This window comes from Platalea leucorodia, assembly GCF_965183815.1.
Source record: "Platalea leucorodia genome assembly, chromosome: 10".
Classification (NCBI taxonomy): domain Eukaryota; kingdom Metazoa; phylum Chordata; class Aves; order Pelecaniformes; family Threskiornithidae; genus Platalea; species Platalea leucorodia.
In genome coordinates, this window is record NC_138832.1 from 18,769,936 (window position 1) to 18,789,203 (window position 19,268).

The 19,268-nt window shown below is 34.8% G+C and overlaps 1 protein-coding gene across 9 annotated transcripts in view; it reads right to left on the reverse strand.

Annotated features, from left to right (window-relative positions):
* The window catches only part of THOC2 (THO complex subunit 2), a 56,672-nt gene that overhangs the window by 28,482 nt on the left and 8,922 nt on the right, over positions 1-19,268 (reverse strand). For all 9 annotated transcript variants that reach the window (XR_014229307.1, XR_014229308.1, XR_014229309.1 and 6 more), the window contains exons 3-13: positions 18,615-18,706; positions 17,329-17,380; positions 15,074-15,144; positions 14,207-14,328; positions 13,240-13,373; positions 11,379-11,545; positions 10,772-10,864; positions 7,876-8,031; positions 4,119-4,291; positions 3,773-3,968; positions 1,216-1,257 (exon numbers count right to left, since the gene is read on the reverse strand). Coding sequence is in view for 5 of the 9 variants with exons in the window: in XM_082323017.1 (XP_082179143.1) it covers positions 1,216-1,257; positions 3,773-3,968; positions 4,119-4,291; positions 7,876-8,031; positions 10,772-10,864; positions 11,379-11,545; positions 13,240-13,373; positions 14,207-14,328; positions 15,074-15,144; positions 17,329-17,380; positions 18,615-18,706 (1,298 nt within the window). In the remaining 4 variants the exon portion in view is untranslated. The remainder of the gene's footprint in view (positions 1-1,215; positions 1,258-3,772; positions 3,969-4,118; positions 4,292-7,875; positions 8,032-10,771; positions 10,865-11,378; positions 11,546-13,239; positions 13,374-14,206; positions 14,329-15,073; positions 15,145-17,328; positions 17,381-18,614; positions 18,707-19,268) is intronic.

Below are 19,268 nucleotides of genomic sequence, written 5' to 3' on the forward strand. Positions count from 1 at the left end.
ATGCATGCTATGCAGATATGCACAAATTGCACATCTTAGTAGGCTGATAAAGAAAAAATTAAAAAGGACTTAGAAATATCTCCCATCATAAATCTTTTATTAGATTATTTATGGACCATAGATACTGTCAATATTTTATTTGCCTATATGAGATATTTGAGCAAAGCTGCTGAAGTTTTCAGCAAGCTGTACTCGTATTTTCAAATGAAATATATAATTTAAAAACAGATATACTGTGGACTTGCACAAAGTGCAACAAGAGAAAATAGATTTTGGCAACTGCTTTCAATGTATTAAGGTATTCTTGCCACTACTTCCATTTTCAGAATTCCAGATTAAAACTTGAAGGCATTATACATGTTCCCAAGGCACAGTATCAATTTCCATGTTTTTAGTATCCTACCTTCATCCTTTCTTAAACACTTCTTTCCCATAGAGCTATGTTAGAATAATCATAGCAGGGGAAAAAAAAAAAAAAAAAAAGAGAGAAACCCACCACCAAGCCCCCTCCCCCTCCCAAAAAAAAAGCCAAACCAGAAGAGATTAATTTTCTCTGCAATGATTCAGGAAGTCAGGAAATCAAGACAAGTGAGAAACAGGAGTAATAAGTAGTAATGAAAGTAATAATGAAAACTGTGCAAACTTCGTATTGAAAACTTGTTGTTGATTTTTAAAAAACAACAACAACAACAACAACTTGCTTTTATAAGTCAGATCTCAACTGGACACTTGGGTTTCATTGTGACCAATCTTGATAATTCAATAAATTAGAAAATTTATAAAGAAATAAATTAGCCAATAAAGAAAAATTAGCCATTGTACTATTAAACACCTTCCCTACTTCCAATTTATCTTTTTCTCTATGCTTTTCCCCAGTAAATTCTTTAAGATACAAGGTGCCACCATGAAAAATGTATTTATAGAATAAATAGCTGGAGGTACTCCAGCTGATTCTCTGAGCAAATAAGAAGTAGAATGCACTGGACTAAGAATAAGATTAGGTTTGAGGAATGCAGGAGAGAAAGAAAAAGAAAGAAAAAAAAAAAAAGGACAGGAATAAAAAAACCCTAACATGTGACTGGCTCAAACTGGCCTATAAAAATCAAGACAAGTTAAAGCATAAAACTCTACAGAGAAAGAAGAGTTGTACAGTTATTAAGCATTTGCTCTCAACTACGTCTCACATAAAAACACCTTACTCCAAAATAAACTCACCATTTTCTCTTTATCTTCTTGTTTGCTTCCATCAGACTGAAACTATAACAAAGACAATAGTGTTAATTGCAGCATAATTAACTGTAACAGTTACAGTTGCAGAACAAGGCTACCTCAGCAAAAGCATAAACCTGAAGGGCCACATGTCTAGTAAATGTTTAATTTTCCAGATCTGTCAGCATTAAAACATTTTTGAACAGAAATCCAAATGCATAGATGAAATGCATTGCTTACATATATAGGGGGTTTGTAAACTTTTGTTCAAAAGGAGGCAATAACTAAAATATCACTGAACATTACTATTATATATGAAATACTGAATTTTCTTACTGGAGAGAGAAAAAAATTGCCCTAAGCATTCACCTTCTACCTAAGAAAACCCCAGAACTTCCAACCCAATTATCAACAGCCTTCGATTATTTTCCCCATCTTTCTCTCACAATAACACCCTCTTAAGCTTTTAGTCTTAATTATTAAATTACTTTCTTTTCTCTCTTTTTGTTCCACTCACCATGAAAAGCATATTAAGCTATCACATCAGTAAGTGCACAATTATTTTAAAGGTACACTTGAGCATGAAAGCTGCAGTGCAATGTTAGTAGTCTAACATTTAAACTACTTGTACGGGTTAACTTACAGTCAAAATCACCTCCAGTTATAAGTATTTCTACTGTGTGTTAAATGTAGTTTCATAACTAGAACATGCTGATGGCAACAGTGCATTAAAAATAACTTTCCCTATGTTACCTTAACCACTCTGTCAATGACGAATTTCTTCACAGTTCCCACCTAGAGCAAATAGCTAAAATGTTGCTCATTCTTGTCAGAAACACATTAAACTATTATATTCATATCTTTACAGTAAAACTGCACGAGAGATTCCTATAACCAAGTAATCTCCATTCTACTGTATGTATCCACAGAAACACAGGCTTTCTCACAAACCTTCAGTACTTGAACTTAATTACAAAGTATTCCTAATAGTTTGCTGACAGCAGTAAAATTAATTACTCCCCTGAAATTATAATTTCCCAATTAACTGCATTGTCAGTGCAACATAGTGTATCACTCAAATATCAATATTCTCACAGGCCAGCAAGAAATAAGCATACTATAAAGCAAGAGTATTAACCATTGGGAAATCCTATCATTCTGGATAAGAAGACGGTGAGAAATCATACATCCTACAAAGACGTGGATGTAGGGGAGGATGAAAATGCTTGAAGTTACCATCATTTTATTACAAAGATTACTTGGAACCCAAACTTAGTGTAGCTTCTGTCACCCTATCATTGCATCATGGAACCTTGTCAGAGCAAACTCTCTTGTCAAAATTTGTTAAGCATTATCTGTGTTCTTAGCTCTGCATCATCAAGTACAGCTGGACATGAAAGCTTCCCCTCAGGTGGTACATACATTTTGAACATTCCAATATTTGTTAGTTGTAGTTGGAATAAAAAAAAATACTTTTAAGAAAAAAAAGTTATAAAACTGAAAATCTCCCCTCTAGTACCATTTACATCAACAAACCTCTCCAACTTTCAGTTGTGAGGTAAAATAAAAAGCTAGGTAACAAAAATAGTGATTTTTTTAAGTTTGGGGGTGGTGGTGTTTGTTTTTAATAATAATAATTTTAAAAATTATTTCAAAAACTATTAATTCCAAAGTTTCTCTGAGCTGCTATTTAAAAAAAAAAAATTAAAACCCTCTATTGTTGACTTGAAAATAGAACAAAAACTGCTAGTCAAATAGCAAATTGCCAGAAAAGTAGCAAAAGAAATCACTAGCCTCAGTCTGAGCTACTGAGTACATTACAAGGGAGTTCAGAATATAAATTCAACTTGCAGCCTTTTAAAACAGGTTGTACTACCAATCTTTCAATATATACGTGGTAAAAATACAGTCAAAAGACAATAACAACTCTCAAGAGGCCATTTTATTTCTAAAACTGGCAATTTGAAGCTTTATAGGGTGTTTTAGATCTGCACACTGAACTCATCCTTAATGGCATCGAGAGATTTGTGACTGACCCAAGTTCAAGAATAGCAGCATTTTAACTGGCAGAACAGGGGGCACCCCACTAATTAAAAGATGCAACATCCCCTACTTCCCAAGTAACCTAACGGGTGGAATAGAAAGTACTATTTTAAGTACTGAGCGTGTATTAGATTACTATTCCCCATCGTCTACGCTGTCACTCTAATAATGTAAAAGGTTCCAAGCAATTAGTATCATATGTCCTTTTTTTTTTTTTTAAATATCCATACACAGGTCATGTTTTAAAAGATGAAGACCATAATGAGAAATTAGTTACCACTAAATATTCCGGGTTATACACCTAAAGTGCCTTAAGTTGTTCATAAAAATGTTTGTTATGTTTATTGATCATAAAAATGATCAACAATTAAAATAAGATTCTCCAAAGTTGTCCTTAGTCAAAGAAATCTTTTATGTTTCAGTATTTGAATATATACACAATTAGTAAGACTCGAGTATTTTTTGCCATCAGTGGAATTGGTATTCTTCAAGTTTTGACAAGCTGTTGTGTCATACCAACCTCTTTCATAAATGCTTTCCCAAGGCGCACCACTTTTGCAAATAAAATGGGATCATGGGAGAGATGAGGACCAAGGTAACAAAGCATGTTGAACACCTCCTTTCTCAAGTCCTCGAAGCTGTCTGCTTGTTTTGGTGCTCTCTTGTTTGGCAAAGAAGAAATTGGTGACCCTTTAGCTCCTTTAGGTACACCAACTCTGAAAAATAAGACGTGCAGCATTTCACATGAAACAGAAGTGAAAATTTTAGAAATCTATCAGTACAGTTAGGCTTATTAGTGAATTCATGCTTATAAATAAATAGTAGTTTTCCCCTGTGTAGCAACAGAATTCTACTTTTCACTTTACCTGCGGTACAGAGGTTCAATTGTCACATGCACAAGCTGGCAAAGGGCAACTGCAATAGGCTTGTGTGAAGTAGCATAAAATGGAGGCATCTGATCCATAATACTTTGTGCATGCTGCCAATCGCCAATTTTTAATAAAGCTTCCAATAAACCAAGCTTTTGATTATCAGGAGGCTGCAAGATAACAAACAATGAAAAAGTGTATTCATAAAGTCTTCTTAATATTTCTCCTTAAGCAGCATGCAGCTGTAATCCACAGCTAGAGGAAAAAAACCACCAGTATTTCAACCATATAATAAAAAAATATTTAAAATAAAATTCAGCTAGACATTTATATAATAAGTACACTTCAAAAGCAATAATAAAACCATCCATGTAGAATCTAACATCTGGATCAAAGAAAAAAGTTAAAAATAAAGTTCAAAACAGAAGTTTATAAAGTTGTCTGACATATGCTTGATCATACACTTTTCAAAATGTCACAAGCTATTGCAGCTTATTTCTTTATACGACATTTTAAGAACAATGCAAGCTTTTAAGAATCCTTTGCATTGTGTGCTGTTCTGGATTTAAAAGCATTAACTCCTCTTGCAAAATCAGATTATTAAAAAAAACAAAACAAAAACCCAAAACCAAAAGAAAAAAAAACCCAAATCACACACAACACCAAACCAAACCCAGAACCTTTACCAGTCTCTTAGTTTTCCTGTATCATAAGCTTCACATTAGCATCTACTCTAGGAGAGTCTAGTTTTAAGTGCAAGTCTACAGGAAGTTTTCCAAATATCCCATTTTGCAATATAGGCAATAAGAGAAATAGGAGTTTACAATTAAGATCATGCCTTGAAGCATTTTTACATGGGCATGGTATTGACACATTTTGTTGTTATAAATTGGTTTTCCCTGGTCCCCAAGGTAAAAGTCCATTAGGAAACAACTAACAGTAAGGAACAGTGACAGCAACTAGCTGTACGTAACTACAAGCCTAAGATGATGTTTACAATGAGGGAGGGAAGATTACAGGTCTAGGACAAAACATTTAAGCATTTTAAGTCAAAAAACTAGTTTTATTTAAATCATGCAAACAGACAAGACAGACTGACAAAAACAAAAATTAATTACCAAGCAGACACTTCTGTGGTTCTACAGTTTGCGTGGATTTTTTAGTATTTTTTTCCTTTTAAAACTTCTTTAAAACACTGGCAACTTTTTTTCATAGTTTTGAAAATAGAAAACAGTCTAGTACACAGTAACATGGAGAGGAAAGTTTCAGAACAAAACAAAATGCACAGATCTATTCTATATTTATGTTGAACGTATGCAGCAATGAAATCTTAGCCTTTCCTTCGAGGGGGCGGGGGGAATATCTGCACATCAGAACAAGATTAGCCTCTGAAAGATTAAAAACATACATGTGCAATTAGAAATGCACACACTAATGTCATTTTACCATGTAACTACTTCAAGTTCCTTTGATGCCAAGGACTGTCTTCTTAAGTCGATATATACTATGTTAACAAAGGGGTATGCTGAGCCTTTACTGAAGTCTTTGAAAACTTTTACTTGTGCAGTACATGCAGGAAGGTTGAAATCCATGTTCAATACAACAGACTTCTTAAATTAGAAGTCATATTATCACCAAAAAATCATAAACCAGTTATATATTTGGTATGAACATACCAGTTAAAGTTCAACACTAAACACCAAATTTTTGGTGATTTGGGTTTTTTTGGTGATTACTAACTATATTAGAATCCGTGTTTCTACTCACACAGTCTGTCTAGGCTTTATGTGTTAGTAGGCTAATATTTCATTTCCAAAGCAGTCACTGCTCACACACATGCATGCTGCTTGACTGGGTCTCTTTAGGTAAACAAGCTCTTCTGAAACATGGTCTCTAAAAGCAATAGCATGCATGGCACAGAGAAGAGTCAGTCTGGAATTGCTGCCAAACCTAGTCATACTGTTGAGTTCTGCGATCTCTCAAGTATCTCCATATTATTCAGTTATGTCAAATGCATCTTAAAAGGCAAGAGCAGATAATGCATTTGCCAATACTAAATTATTCATATTAGAGTCATGAGACAATAATAAATTTTAACCACACAAAATAAGCACTTTGTGGATTTAACAGAGAAGTCAGTAATTGTTAAACACCATTATCCTTACCCAGGCATTTATTCCATGGTACTGTATCAAAAATTATACATTGAAACTGCAGACTGGATACAAAGTACTCAAATTTAGACTGTCAACAACTTTCACATGTAGTTACTAATTGCTATGAATGGCACGGCTAATCACGTACAAAAATACTAAAACAGAAACAAGCTTTTCAAGAAACAGCATGAGTTGCATAAGTGTGCAAAGAGTCACAGAAATTGTTCTTGTTAAGTACAGCTCTCCGTTTTCCCATCACACAGACTCAGACTTTGTTATTTGTCATTGTAATCCTTCAGAAAAATGTTGCAGTTTCTGCTAGAGCTTAAAATTCCCTAGTTCTTAATTCTAAAGCTTAGCCATAAAAGCTGTCTTAATTCTTCTGACATTACTTGCAATATATACACTCCCCATGTCCCATCAAGAGTTTAGTCTTCCATCAGAACGTGGTGACTTGGACGCTTCAGGGAATACCAGGCAGCCTCATCTGACTGCAGAGAAGGTGGACCAAAGCAGTGTGGTACAATCAAAGGGGATACTGAAGCAATGAGTGGGAGGGAGGTCAGAAACCCAAAGCTAGTGAAAGGAATCAGTTTACGCTGCAGATGTGGCTGCAGTTGAGAGCCAGAGAGTAGTGACTGCATCAGCTGCCTGAGGGAAGAAAATGAAACTAGATTTTTTTCAAGCTAGGGAAGAAAAATGGAAGGAGGAAGGAAGGTCAGAGATGTACAGAATCAAGGTGGGGTAGAACAAGTAGAAAAAGCAGACAAAACAGATTGATATAATGAATCCAGGAAGATACAGAAAAATTAGGAACAGAAACTGTCGAGACTGATGGACCCCTCTCCAGTACACCACTTATAAAATGCAAATATGAAGCTTTCATTTTACTTTTTCTGTTTTAAATAAGATGTTTGAGTAGTACTTAGACACTCAAATGAAGATGACAACAGAAAGGCTGCTAAGAGATTAAATAATTTTGTTCTTAAAGTAAGGCTTGGACACACAGAAACAAATTAGACCTAGGGCAACATGAACAATACATGATGTAGTAGCACCTTAAATAAAGAGTACACATTTACACATACAAAGATACAGATCTAATGGAAAGCACAGCAGACAGTTACAATTAAAAATGTTCAGTTAAAGCCTTTTTATACAATCCAGCATAATTATACCAGCATTCTTAAGTCTGGCAATTCTTTACATCCCAATTGTTCATTCAGAGAAATAAGAAATAAACTCTTACTAAAGTCCTTATTTTTACAAAATCAACTAGGATTATACTATCACGGGTCCTAGAAAACACAGTTGTTAAAGATTGTGAAGTATATGAATGCTGGGACATACTTAGTGGAGCTGATACAACAAAAAGGGAGGAAAAAATTAATTAGCCATTGAACCAGGAACATTAAACCTAGAGAAATCCAGAACAAACCCCAAACCATGCATTTTTGCAATCAGAGGATAGACACAAGCCTTCCAAGAAGTACGTACTGTCTATATTTCAAATAAATATAAAAATGTTTTCATAACAATTATCTTTAGTTTAAAATAATTTTTCTTTGAAAGGAAACTATTCAGACACACACACACACCTTCTCAGTTTTTTCCTCCTCTTTTTCTTTTTCCTTCTCCTTTTCCTCAGTCTTTTCAGAGGATAAGACGACCATTGTAAGTTTTCTGACAATTTGCTTAGCTTCCACTATCTCTCGCTTGTGCTCCTCAATAATGGCATTATCCCCTGGAAGAAGCTAAAAAAACAAAAACCAAAACAAAAAAAAGAAACAAACAAAAAAACCAGAACAAACATTATATCTGAAAATTAAAGTGACCTACTGCTACTTTTGATCACTTGAGCTCGAAGTAGAAGTTTGTCCTTCCTTGTTACTAATCAGATAAACTGGCTCCCTGAAAGATTCTTCTCCTTCCATCATCCCAACAAGGAAGTTTACTATTAACAGACCATTTTGAAATCAAGGACTCATGAGAAATAGTATTGTTCTACTTCCTCACAACCATTCATTGTACAAGCTCCCCTTCCCCTCTCCAATCTACCATTCAGCTGTAGCTATGTGGTGACAGTTATGCACGTACTTGATCATAACATTTACAAAATTGAGTGCCTTAAAGTGAATATTCTAAAGCATAAATTTTCACTTACTTTTCTAAAGCAAAAAAAATCGTCACCAAGGAAAACTAGGTAACCTAGTTAGACACACATTTTCATTGCACTTTATTTTAAAGAAATACCGTTTAAAGCTTACCAAATTTCCTATTTATCAGCAGTGTGCGCTAAACACATGCAACATCTATTCCTTAAAAAACATACATTAAGAGATGCCTAGTATGATAATACTCAGCATAGTCTTGTACTTGAGAATGATCAGGGTGAGGAATATAACCTTACACTTGAAAATTAATAGGTCAAGTTGTGAGCCAGAAGAAAAGCTCTTTTTCTGACAAAGCCAAACTTCAATTTGATTCCTAAAATCATGCTTGAACTTTAACTGCAAATAAGTAATCAAAACTTACTGTAGAGTCATGACCTCTTTGATACAGTAATCTTTTCTTCTATCGTTTTTAAAAAGGGAAGAATTTTTACTGTTTTTTCTCCTCCCAAACTGACAGTAGAAGATGACCAAACATCACCTTCTTCAGAGAAAAGATCATAGAATTTCTCGATTTCATAGAAATTAGGGGAAGAAAGAATCCCACTTGGAAAGATACAAGGTTTAAAGACCTACACTTCTCTCATTTGAAAACACAGGTAACCTACTAAGATTCACCAGGAAATACCTAGTGTGGAATTTCAAGGGGTAAATCCTATCTTCTGGATGCATTACATATTATATATGGCTGTGCGTACATATACGCAAATAGAAAACAGTTCTTACAGGCTTGGAAGGGGAAGGGAGGGCAGAGGTGGGGAGAACAGTCTTGATATGAATAATAATCCTGGCAGCTGTTCTTGTATAGGAGCCGCACAATATAGACCACATGAGACTCAACACCTACAAGCTAATTATCTTCTCGAAACTCCCATAGCAAGTTAAATTAAGCCTGAACTGAAAAGAGGAAAAAATGCCATCCCAAACATGCAAAGACAGACAGACAGACTGGCAGAGAGAATCTGGAATGAAAGCAGATTAAAAACGAGACTGAGAATCAACATTACAAAGGTGAACAGTATAAACAAACATAGGGACCATTCTACCTGTGAGTCTGTCAGAAAACAGGCCCATGCCTATACAGGCCTGAGTTGAGATTGCATAGGCCACTGTAATTCCGAGTCTGACCATTTGTTTTGTAAGCTTACAAACATTTCTTAACAAACTAGCATTACTGCCACGCATTCCTCCCTCCACACCGATTATCTGAGACATGCACTCTTACTCTTGCTCCACCCGACACATTTTTAGCCAAAATACTCCTATGAAGCCAGAGACAAGTTACTGACAAGTCAGATTGTGACCAATGCTATTAACTGCCACACAAATTAATGGCAAGACTACATTCCAACATTTCCATAGCTGTAACTAGAGCTCATTTCCCTGATTTCAGTGGAAGAGTTAAGAGTCTTAAAGTATCTATGGATATTCCGAAATTAAAAATTCATTATAACGTAAAATTATTTTGATGACTGTAACGTTCTGTTTACCATCTGCCAAACTGGTATGTTGGTTGGTTGATAAGACTGTCAGACTGGAGAGGATGTCTTTCTGAATAACTCTGAACATGGAACTCCATTTTTGTCTTTCGACCTAACAAATGGTCAGAATTCTTGTAATTGGAATGAGAGGCCTATTCAGGAATATATGAGAGTTTAAAAAAAAAAAAAATCCTACTATTAAACTAAACAAAGAGCATTAGGAACTGATTGTCCTACCACGTTTTTCAAAAATCGATCTTGTAAAGCAAAACACTCAAAGGGTCTAGTTCTTAAGGAAGGTTACTCAGGCATTTAAAGCATACTCAGGCATTTTACGTTTAGGTTAGACATTAGGAAAAACTTCTTCACCGAAAGGGCGGTCAAGCATTGAAACAGGCTGCCCAGGGAAGTGGTTGAGTCTCCATCCCTGGAGGTATTTAAAGGACGGATAGATGTGGTGCTCGAGGACATGGTGTAGATGGACCTGGCAGTGTTAGGTTAACGGTTGGACTCGATGATCTTAAGGATCTTTTCCAACCTTGACGATTCTATGATTCTATGATTTACCTCCTATCTCCCAATTGGGCAGCAGGTAAACGATCTGGAGGATGCTACACAGATAATTCAAAGAAAGTGTATCAGCATTCATATTTCAGTGTGTGTTTATTTGAATATGTGGCATTAGAAAGTACTGGAAATTTTAAGAGACGTTAAACATGCTCATATACAGGTATGACACAGTGTATCCTGAATCTGAAGCTTTAGGAATAGGGTAAAATATCTGGCTTTCTTTTTGAAATTTTCTTAGTTTTGGCACTTGACAGAGTAGCGCTGTCACTTACATGAACATAAAGATCTTCCAGATCTATGAGATTATGTTGCAATAGGACAGCAGCAACTCTGTATAAGGAGGAAGGTGTCTCACCACTTGGATCCTAAAAAAGAAAAGATTGCAAATTTAAGAAAAAAAAGCAACAGACCACTGCAGAAGGTCATAAAACAGAAAAGAAACTACTCAAAGTTCAGAGGAAGCATATTAACCTACAGTTCTCCTTGTTATTTAACTGCTATTACTCCAAAGCCACTAGACTTAACTGCGACATACAATCAGAATTTTCAGAAACAAAAACATTCAACTATCTTCACACCTTATGGTGCTTGTATGCAATTCCTAACCATAAATTTAAAAAAAAACTTGAATATTTTACCAAATCTCAACCATGACTCCCTCAGCTGTCTTGGAGAATGCTAAGCATTCTCTTCTAGAATACATTAGAGACTTCCATTTCAAGACATGAAATCATTGCTTTTAACACCAGAATTTTACAACTTAGAAATTAATTTTTACGTAAAAAAAATCTGCAGCAAAAATCCGTTATCAATGACTGCAGTTCAACACTGAGTACAACCAACCACCAAAACCAAAAATTAAGAATGGAAATACATTACCTGATAAAATTTGAATTTGAACCCAAGGATATGGCATAGAGTCTGAGGTTCACACATGTACATGTAAGACTCTATCAGTGGTACAAAGAAGTCGTCATACTCAGGCCTGCACTCATAGACTTCTAGGATAATATCCAAAACTCTGTTAGGATCAAGGTTAAAACATCCTAGTGGAGATGAGAAGAACAGAGTAGAAAAGCTTAACATTGCTACGTTTCATCCTCATTCTGTTACTAAACCACAAATGCATTAGTTCTTAAAGTTAATTCTTTTCAGTTAAAATTGAGCCTGGATTTATCTACAGCAAAATAATCTGGATCATGTGTAAATACAGCATCAATCATTTTGACTTATGTTGAGTATTAAACTAGACAAAGATACTAAACAGGACTTTCAATTCAGATTACCGAAAAATTAGAAATTACCATCTTAAGCCAAACATTTAATAAGTAAAAACCCAACCTCACTAATACCAGTGTCAGCAAAAGGCACCGGCTGCTTCCTCTCCCCTTGTGCTGGCACACATATTCATGCAGTCACACAAATCAGCCAGCTAGAAATTATTTTACGCCCCAAAAATTGTTCCGGTTTGAGCTAGACCCTGATCCACCTAGTTGTACTGTCCTGTCAATTCAGTATTATTGCTAGCATTAGGGAGAACGGTGTTTATTTTGAGGGGAGCAAGAGCAAGGATATAGATCAGGTAAGCCAATGTTGTAATCATACCTGTATTTTACTATATAAACGTTTCCACTAAAACTCCAGGAGACATGCTCAAGACAGAAATATTACTTATATCAAAAGAATCCACATCTAGACTATTTTCTTCATTGTGCCATGAGAAGTTTTATCCAGGCACATCCACTATGCAGATATATAACTGCATCGGTCTTTCCTTCCCAAAAGCCATTTCCACTACACCAGGACCTACTGCAGGTCAGTACTTTAAAAGAATTGACAATTTATATGAAGTCTATTTGCAATTCCTAAAATTCCAGAAGACAGAAAAATGTTTTGTTATGAAATTCCTCAAACTGAGAGTGTATTTTTTAATGTAATAACTATCAAAAACATCATCTTCTCTAGCTCTCTTCCAAAACAATTAGTAGTATTACAGGGATTTGACAGTCTCAGGCAAAATTCTGTGATAGATGAAAAATTATCTTTTATAAAATAGTAGCATAACCTTTTGACCATTACTGCACTGGCACTGGTACAAACATCAATATATTGTATAAAACTCTATCCATAAAGGAAGTGTAAAAAACATGGGGAATTACAGATATTTCCTGTTTTTAATGTATTTTGTATTTCGCACTTTGATCATGACACTCTAGCCGAGACTCAACTTAGAAATATGGACAAATAGCAAACAGAACTAGATAAAGGAATAACATTTACTGATTCCCATTTCTCTTCATTAAGGAATAACTTGTTCAACTTCTTTAAGACTAAAAGAATATTAATACATTGAACTGAGTACCTTAAAAAAGCAAAAAGCATTACTTTGTTACGCTCCAATCTGCCTGCTAGGAGATGACAAGCGCATCCTCAAAAAATACTGCTGAAATGAATCAAAATCACAGCATGCGTATTTGAGGCTGTCCTGTAAATTCAGTATCTAAATTAAGTTTAACAACACAACACTCCCAAAATTAATTTTGTCACAGAAACAGGAACTTCCAAATGTCATAGTTCTATCCAAGGTGATCTACCAATACTTGTTACTATTGCACTACATGCCTGCATGACATATTATTTGATTCACAGATGATCTCAAACAGCAGTCTAAAGTCGCTCTCTGTAGTCATAAGAGCATATAGGAAAACCAGTGCCCATTTTCCTTCAACAAATTCCTTACCTATTAAAGATTTGATATTTTCAAGGATTAAATCACTAGTGATATTTCCAGATAAGTCTTGCCCCAGTTCTGCAATGAGCTTTGCATAACCTTCATTCTCTTCTCTTAACAAATTAAACTTCTGTTGCTTATAACTGCAAATAAACAGAAATTAAACACTATTGTGTAACACACGTCCACAGTGAAGCTTATTTATGCTCTTATCAATATTAAATTTGTTATACAAAATGCTAATTTTGAACACATTTTTAAGAACTTGTCATTTACTTGAGCTATTGCAAAAATCATAGAATGCAGTACAATGAATACCTGCAAGGCAGTGAGCATTCTCCAAACAAATTTAGCTCTTCTTTTATTTCAAGTGAAGACCATTTAAAAGCAAGATCATGCTTATACTTAACAGTAAGGCTTGTTCTTACACACTGTGCTGGAGAACTGCTCTGTAACAGTCCGTGCTTAAGGACCTATTCTAGTTTCAAGTCGTGTTCTTTGAGATTGAGACTGAAACATTGGATGCAGAGACAAAAAACAAACATGCACCACAAAAATACATCCTGTATTGCAAAAACTAACGTAACTACATTTGCTTATTTATGAAAACAAATGCCCATGCGTAACTGATGCAACAGCAATAATTAATTTACTTACACTTTGTAAGCTCACATTTGTCACAAACACAATTAAACATTAAGTATTTAATCTGCACATATGGAATCACTGTTGCAAAACCCACAGCAATAGGTGACATTAAAAAAGATTTTACATTTCTCAAGAGTTTGAAAACTAAGAGCGCTAACGAGGTTCTTTTGCCAATGACAAGTTAAAGTGCAACAAAACACATTTCCTAAAGAAAATTGAGTATTTTATTAAAAGAAACATTACACATTGTTAGAAAACATTGTTACCGGACTAATTACCATTGCCCCTCCCCACCCACTCCCCAAACAACCCTTGCCCCAAAACTTACAATAGTTTTGTCTTTATTTTAACAGATTTCTGATTGAACTGTTGAGACTGCTTGATAAGTCCTAATGACTCCAGTGTCTCTGGATCTAAACGCTCCTTTAGGACAGTGTCAGATACAAGATACTAAAAAAACATCAAAAAAACATCAAATTTGTCAATTACAAAGACCTAGAAACCATCTGATTATTACTTCAGGCTACACATGCATTCTGACTACAAAAAAAAAGTTCAAATATCATGATATACCATGATACTAAATGCATTCTCCTTCAAACATAGAAGTGGACAAAACTGAGAAACTATTTAACTGAAATTGGAATTTTACAGTGGTAGATTTTATATACAAAAGCACCTTGAAGAAACAAGCCCTAGAGCCTAATTGCTGGTTACAAAGTATACATCGCATAGCATCTAGGAATATTACCACCAAGAACTGTGTATTTACAAAGCTAATACCCATTCTCTCTCATATTCTGGGAGAAAAAGCCTTATTTTCATATGCTGAATTTTCCTACCAATCAAGCTTATTCCATGCATTTAGGAATGCCACTTCTAAAGACAGAGGAGGTTGCACAAAGGAGAAGTCCAACTCAAAACATACTTCAGAAGCAAAATTTCTATTGAACTGATGGGGGAAAAAATTAAGTTCTCTCAAAACTCTTTAAAGAATTCAAGGGATGACTATACTACGTTACTGTACCATAATGCTTTAAAGATGCTTTTTCAAATTATTTGGAAAATTGTTAAAACATTCTAATAGTCTTTTCCTCAAAAACAAAAAAAGAACCAAACAAAAAACCCCTCTCTGATTTTTCTTGTCAGATTTTGGCATATACTCTTACCAAAAGACTTTCTAAGTGCAACTTACCAAACAGGCTAATACCAGTTGGGTAAAATGATCCCTCTTGCTTTTTTCTTCTAAACAACTTGTTTCAATATCTAGTATAAAAGAAGATGGGAAAAATGATAAATGGAAACCATTACTTTTGAAATTTATGAGTTTCTTTTTATAACTATTCCGATAAATGCTAATGATAACACAAGGTAAAGCAGCTTGTTTATAACATGCTAGCTTCTTGCCACTTTCCACCTACTCATCCACCTTGAGATCCACATAATATTTTGATGACAATTCTCACACATCCACAAATTTCATGAAAAGGTAAAACAGAAACCAGAGGAATGCCATAATTTTCTTGCCCTTCTCTGTTGCAATATGGCAAGCATTAAGAATCAATAATAAGCAACAAAGTAGAGAACTACGAATCGCTGAGAACTGTGTGATCGTAGCTTTAATGTCACGTTCTAGTCTCTTTCCCTGCATCTTCGGAGTAACTACCATTTACTGCCTGGTCTCCAGTCTTTTACTAGCTATGATTCTGTATTTCCACTCTTTTCTTTTGCATTGTCAACAATTGAATGCAGTTCGTGAATTTACTCCTATGGGAAGACAGGCCATAAAACAATGGCCAAGGAAGCACACTGTCTAAAGTAGTTAAAAAAAGTACATCATTACAGGAAGCAAGGAGCTGCAAAAGGAATGGAAGACCCAATAAAAGAATGCAAGGCAGACATTACAAAAACCAAGCAAACAAACAAAAAAAAACCCACAAAAAAACCCACACCCATACCCACAGGAAAACTAGACCCATAGAGGAAACATCAACAACAGAAATCTGAGAAAGCAGCCCCCAGCAGACTGAAAACCAACGATGTAGCAGGGCGGCAGTGGAGGCAGCCTTGCCAGATCAGTCTGGACCCTAGCAGCCAAGCCTCTCAGCCAAAAAAGAATCTGCAGAAAAAAATTAGTCCAGGGAATGTGGATGAGTGGGTAAAGTGGATAAATCAAAATTCTCATATACTGAAACACATTAACTATAAGATGATGACATTAGAAAAAAAAAAATCCTGATAGCAGCAAATACTGGTTAGAGAGAAAAAGCATTAGAGGAAACTCATTAAAAACAAGCAAGTAATTGTCAAATGTCCTTTGTCCCAGAGTTTGAAAGCTAGCTCCTTAGCCATACTATTTCTCTGCTACTAGCAGAGGCATGGCATTTGGCTACATGCTAATTTGAAGGGAGGAGGCAAAAAAAACAGGAAAAGGCAGACAGATGAACTACTTGAATAACTGAAACTAGTCTAAGAAGCAACTAATTAAGTTTTCTAACCCAGCTTAAATAACAAAAGGCTATCAGTATACTACTGCATTATAAAAACTAATTATTACAAAAACATGATACAAGTACACGGAATGAAACATTATGAATAAAAACACAGTCAAAATTCATCATTTAGATGTTTCAGAACCAAGGCTGCATATGCAAACTTAATTAGGTGCCTCTGCACAGGCAGCCACAGCAGAGAAGATGCCACACTCCTTCAGTATACAGAATCAACCAGGATCTGTCATGAAGAGACTGTCAAAGAATTTGCTGAAATTTGTTGAAAAAACATAGAGACATAGAACAAGATAGAAACTGCAAGCAGTTAAAACTATGATCTGGAAAATTATACAGGGTTAAAATTCTAAAAACACAAGAAACAGCTTTGGATCAACATTACAACATGAAAATCCAGAAGTTATTACCAGAATAAGAAGTACGCATCTTTAAAGCCTGCTCAGTTGGCAGATACTAACTTGGCAAATGATGTCATTTGCCTTTAGATTTCTGGACAATTAGTACAAGCTCCATTTCACTACGAGTGACTGTACAGAGAAAAATATTTACAGAACACACTCTGAGAACAGAGGATCTACCCACCAGTAAGTCAACTTTTATTTAAAATACTTATAAGAACGATAACAACACTAAGTCACTGATTCCGTTAGCTAACATCCAACATTCTTACAAGCTAGATCCTTTAACTATTCTTGGAAGATCAATTTCCACTGCCTTTAATAGATAAACTTCTGGAAACTGTAACAGAACAAAGCAGAATAAAAAGGACATTAACAACTGAGATACAGATACACTGGGGAAGAATCAACACGTATTTTGTAAAGAAAAGTCATGCTTTACAGATTTAATGAAATTTCCTGAAGAAGTTAACAAGCAAATGCACAAAGCATGTATTTCTCCAAATCCATCACAATGATGAAAGGAAGGGAACCCAACTTACCTAATATGCAGAATACATCAGCCAGGATGGAAGGCATGTCTTCCCGAAATTCCTAAAAAGGAAAAAGATCACACTTAGTGAATACAGAAACTCCAATGTGTACACTGAGAAAATTCTTATTCCATTACATAAAACAACACTTCATCAATTTCAGATTAATTAATAATGCAGACTACTAATGATATTAATAATAATTAACATTTTGATTAATTAATAACGAAGAGGCTCAATTATTGACTAACATTTAACCTAAGTGCTGTATGAATCATTCATATGTCATGAAATAACATAACATTTTAATGTAATTTAAAAGAGTGTCTAGTGGCCAGGGACAAAACCCACTTCTCTAGCACAATGGAACTCCCTGCCTGAAGAGCAGCACCAGCCTGTACAGTAAACTATACTTTCTCAGGCACCAATCACATTACCATTTCCTACAGTAACTAAAGATGAAACATAATCACATGCTACCCCAACAGCAAGGTGCACTTCAGCCTTGACTTCGCTCAAACCCAATGCAGAAATTTAAAAACCTAAAACGGTTATCCTAGCATAGATTACTGCAAAAGGTGTTTTTTCTTAATGTCCTATACATGTCAAAACAGCAACCTAAGAACTTACAAAGAGTAAGAAATCATTTTTAGAAGATTTTTTTAAATTTTTTTTTTTTTTTCAGGTTTTGGGTGGTTAGTTGGGTGGGGTTTTTTTTTTTTTTTTTTTTTAGGAACACCAACATTATTTAGTAACCTTAGAAGTTGAGAGGAAAATACTCTTTTCCCTACTTATCTCTATTTATTCAAAGTATTTTAAGAAAAACCTTTTTCAAACAAAAAGTAAATCTAATGCATCATTTTAAAGACACTCATGGGACTTCGACATCTCAATAGTAAAATGGCAGACACGCACATTGTTACACTGTAAGAAAGATGTAAATTATAAAAACCAGTAGGTGGCATTGCAGACATGCTGCATAAGCAAGTGAAATCTAGTTTTAGCATTTATTAAAAACTTCAGTCTTCATGCGCCCTTAAAAAATGGTTTAATTTTTAATTTATACTAAAATATATCTATTCTTCACCACAAAAAGTAGGGGAGGAAAAAACAAAACCCAGACAGCCTAGATATATTTCAAGTGCACACAAAAGAAGAAAAAGGACTTGACAAGAACAACTTTTTAGACATGGGAAAACAAGTCTGTTGAATATTATCCTGCTTGATTTTCATTCAGACTTTTATAACCAACTAAAAATTTGATAAGTACGCAATTATTACAAATATATACTTACTATGACATCACCAAGAACGTTAGAGGCTTGATCATGCTTTAAGTTTCCTCTAACAACATGGTATGCAAGCTCATACAAAGCCTGCTGGATATCTGTGGAAAGAAAACAGATGATTAAGGAACATACTAGGTAATCCTTGATCTAACTTTTAAAGCGGTGTTTACAGTAATGCTGTACACTTCAGACACCCTGCAAGTAAAGGGGATATCCTTCTCTTACCAGTGAGGGGGATTACTTCACTACTGCCGATACATTAAATTTGAGCATCAATATCTAAGACTTCACACAAGCAGATAGTAAGAGATGATCTCCTTTCCCTAGAGAGTTTATGGAATAAAAGTAAAATGAGATGAAAAACTACAGTACTGCACATAGTAACTTGAGTCTTGGCAGTTGGTTTAACAAGGACACCTTTAACTTAGAATTCACATAAACATCATATTATACATACATATATAAAAATATAATACATAGAAAACTTTCTAGTACTTTTTCTTAATCGTATCTCATCGTGGAAATGCTTTCAGAAACCGTTTCTCCAGGAGAAAGTAAAATTTAATTGGAGAAAAAATGCTTAACAAGGATTTTTTTTTTTTTTTTTTTAAAGTCTCCCATGACTGAAGAATGCCGTTTTAAAAAAAAGCTTATATTAAG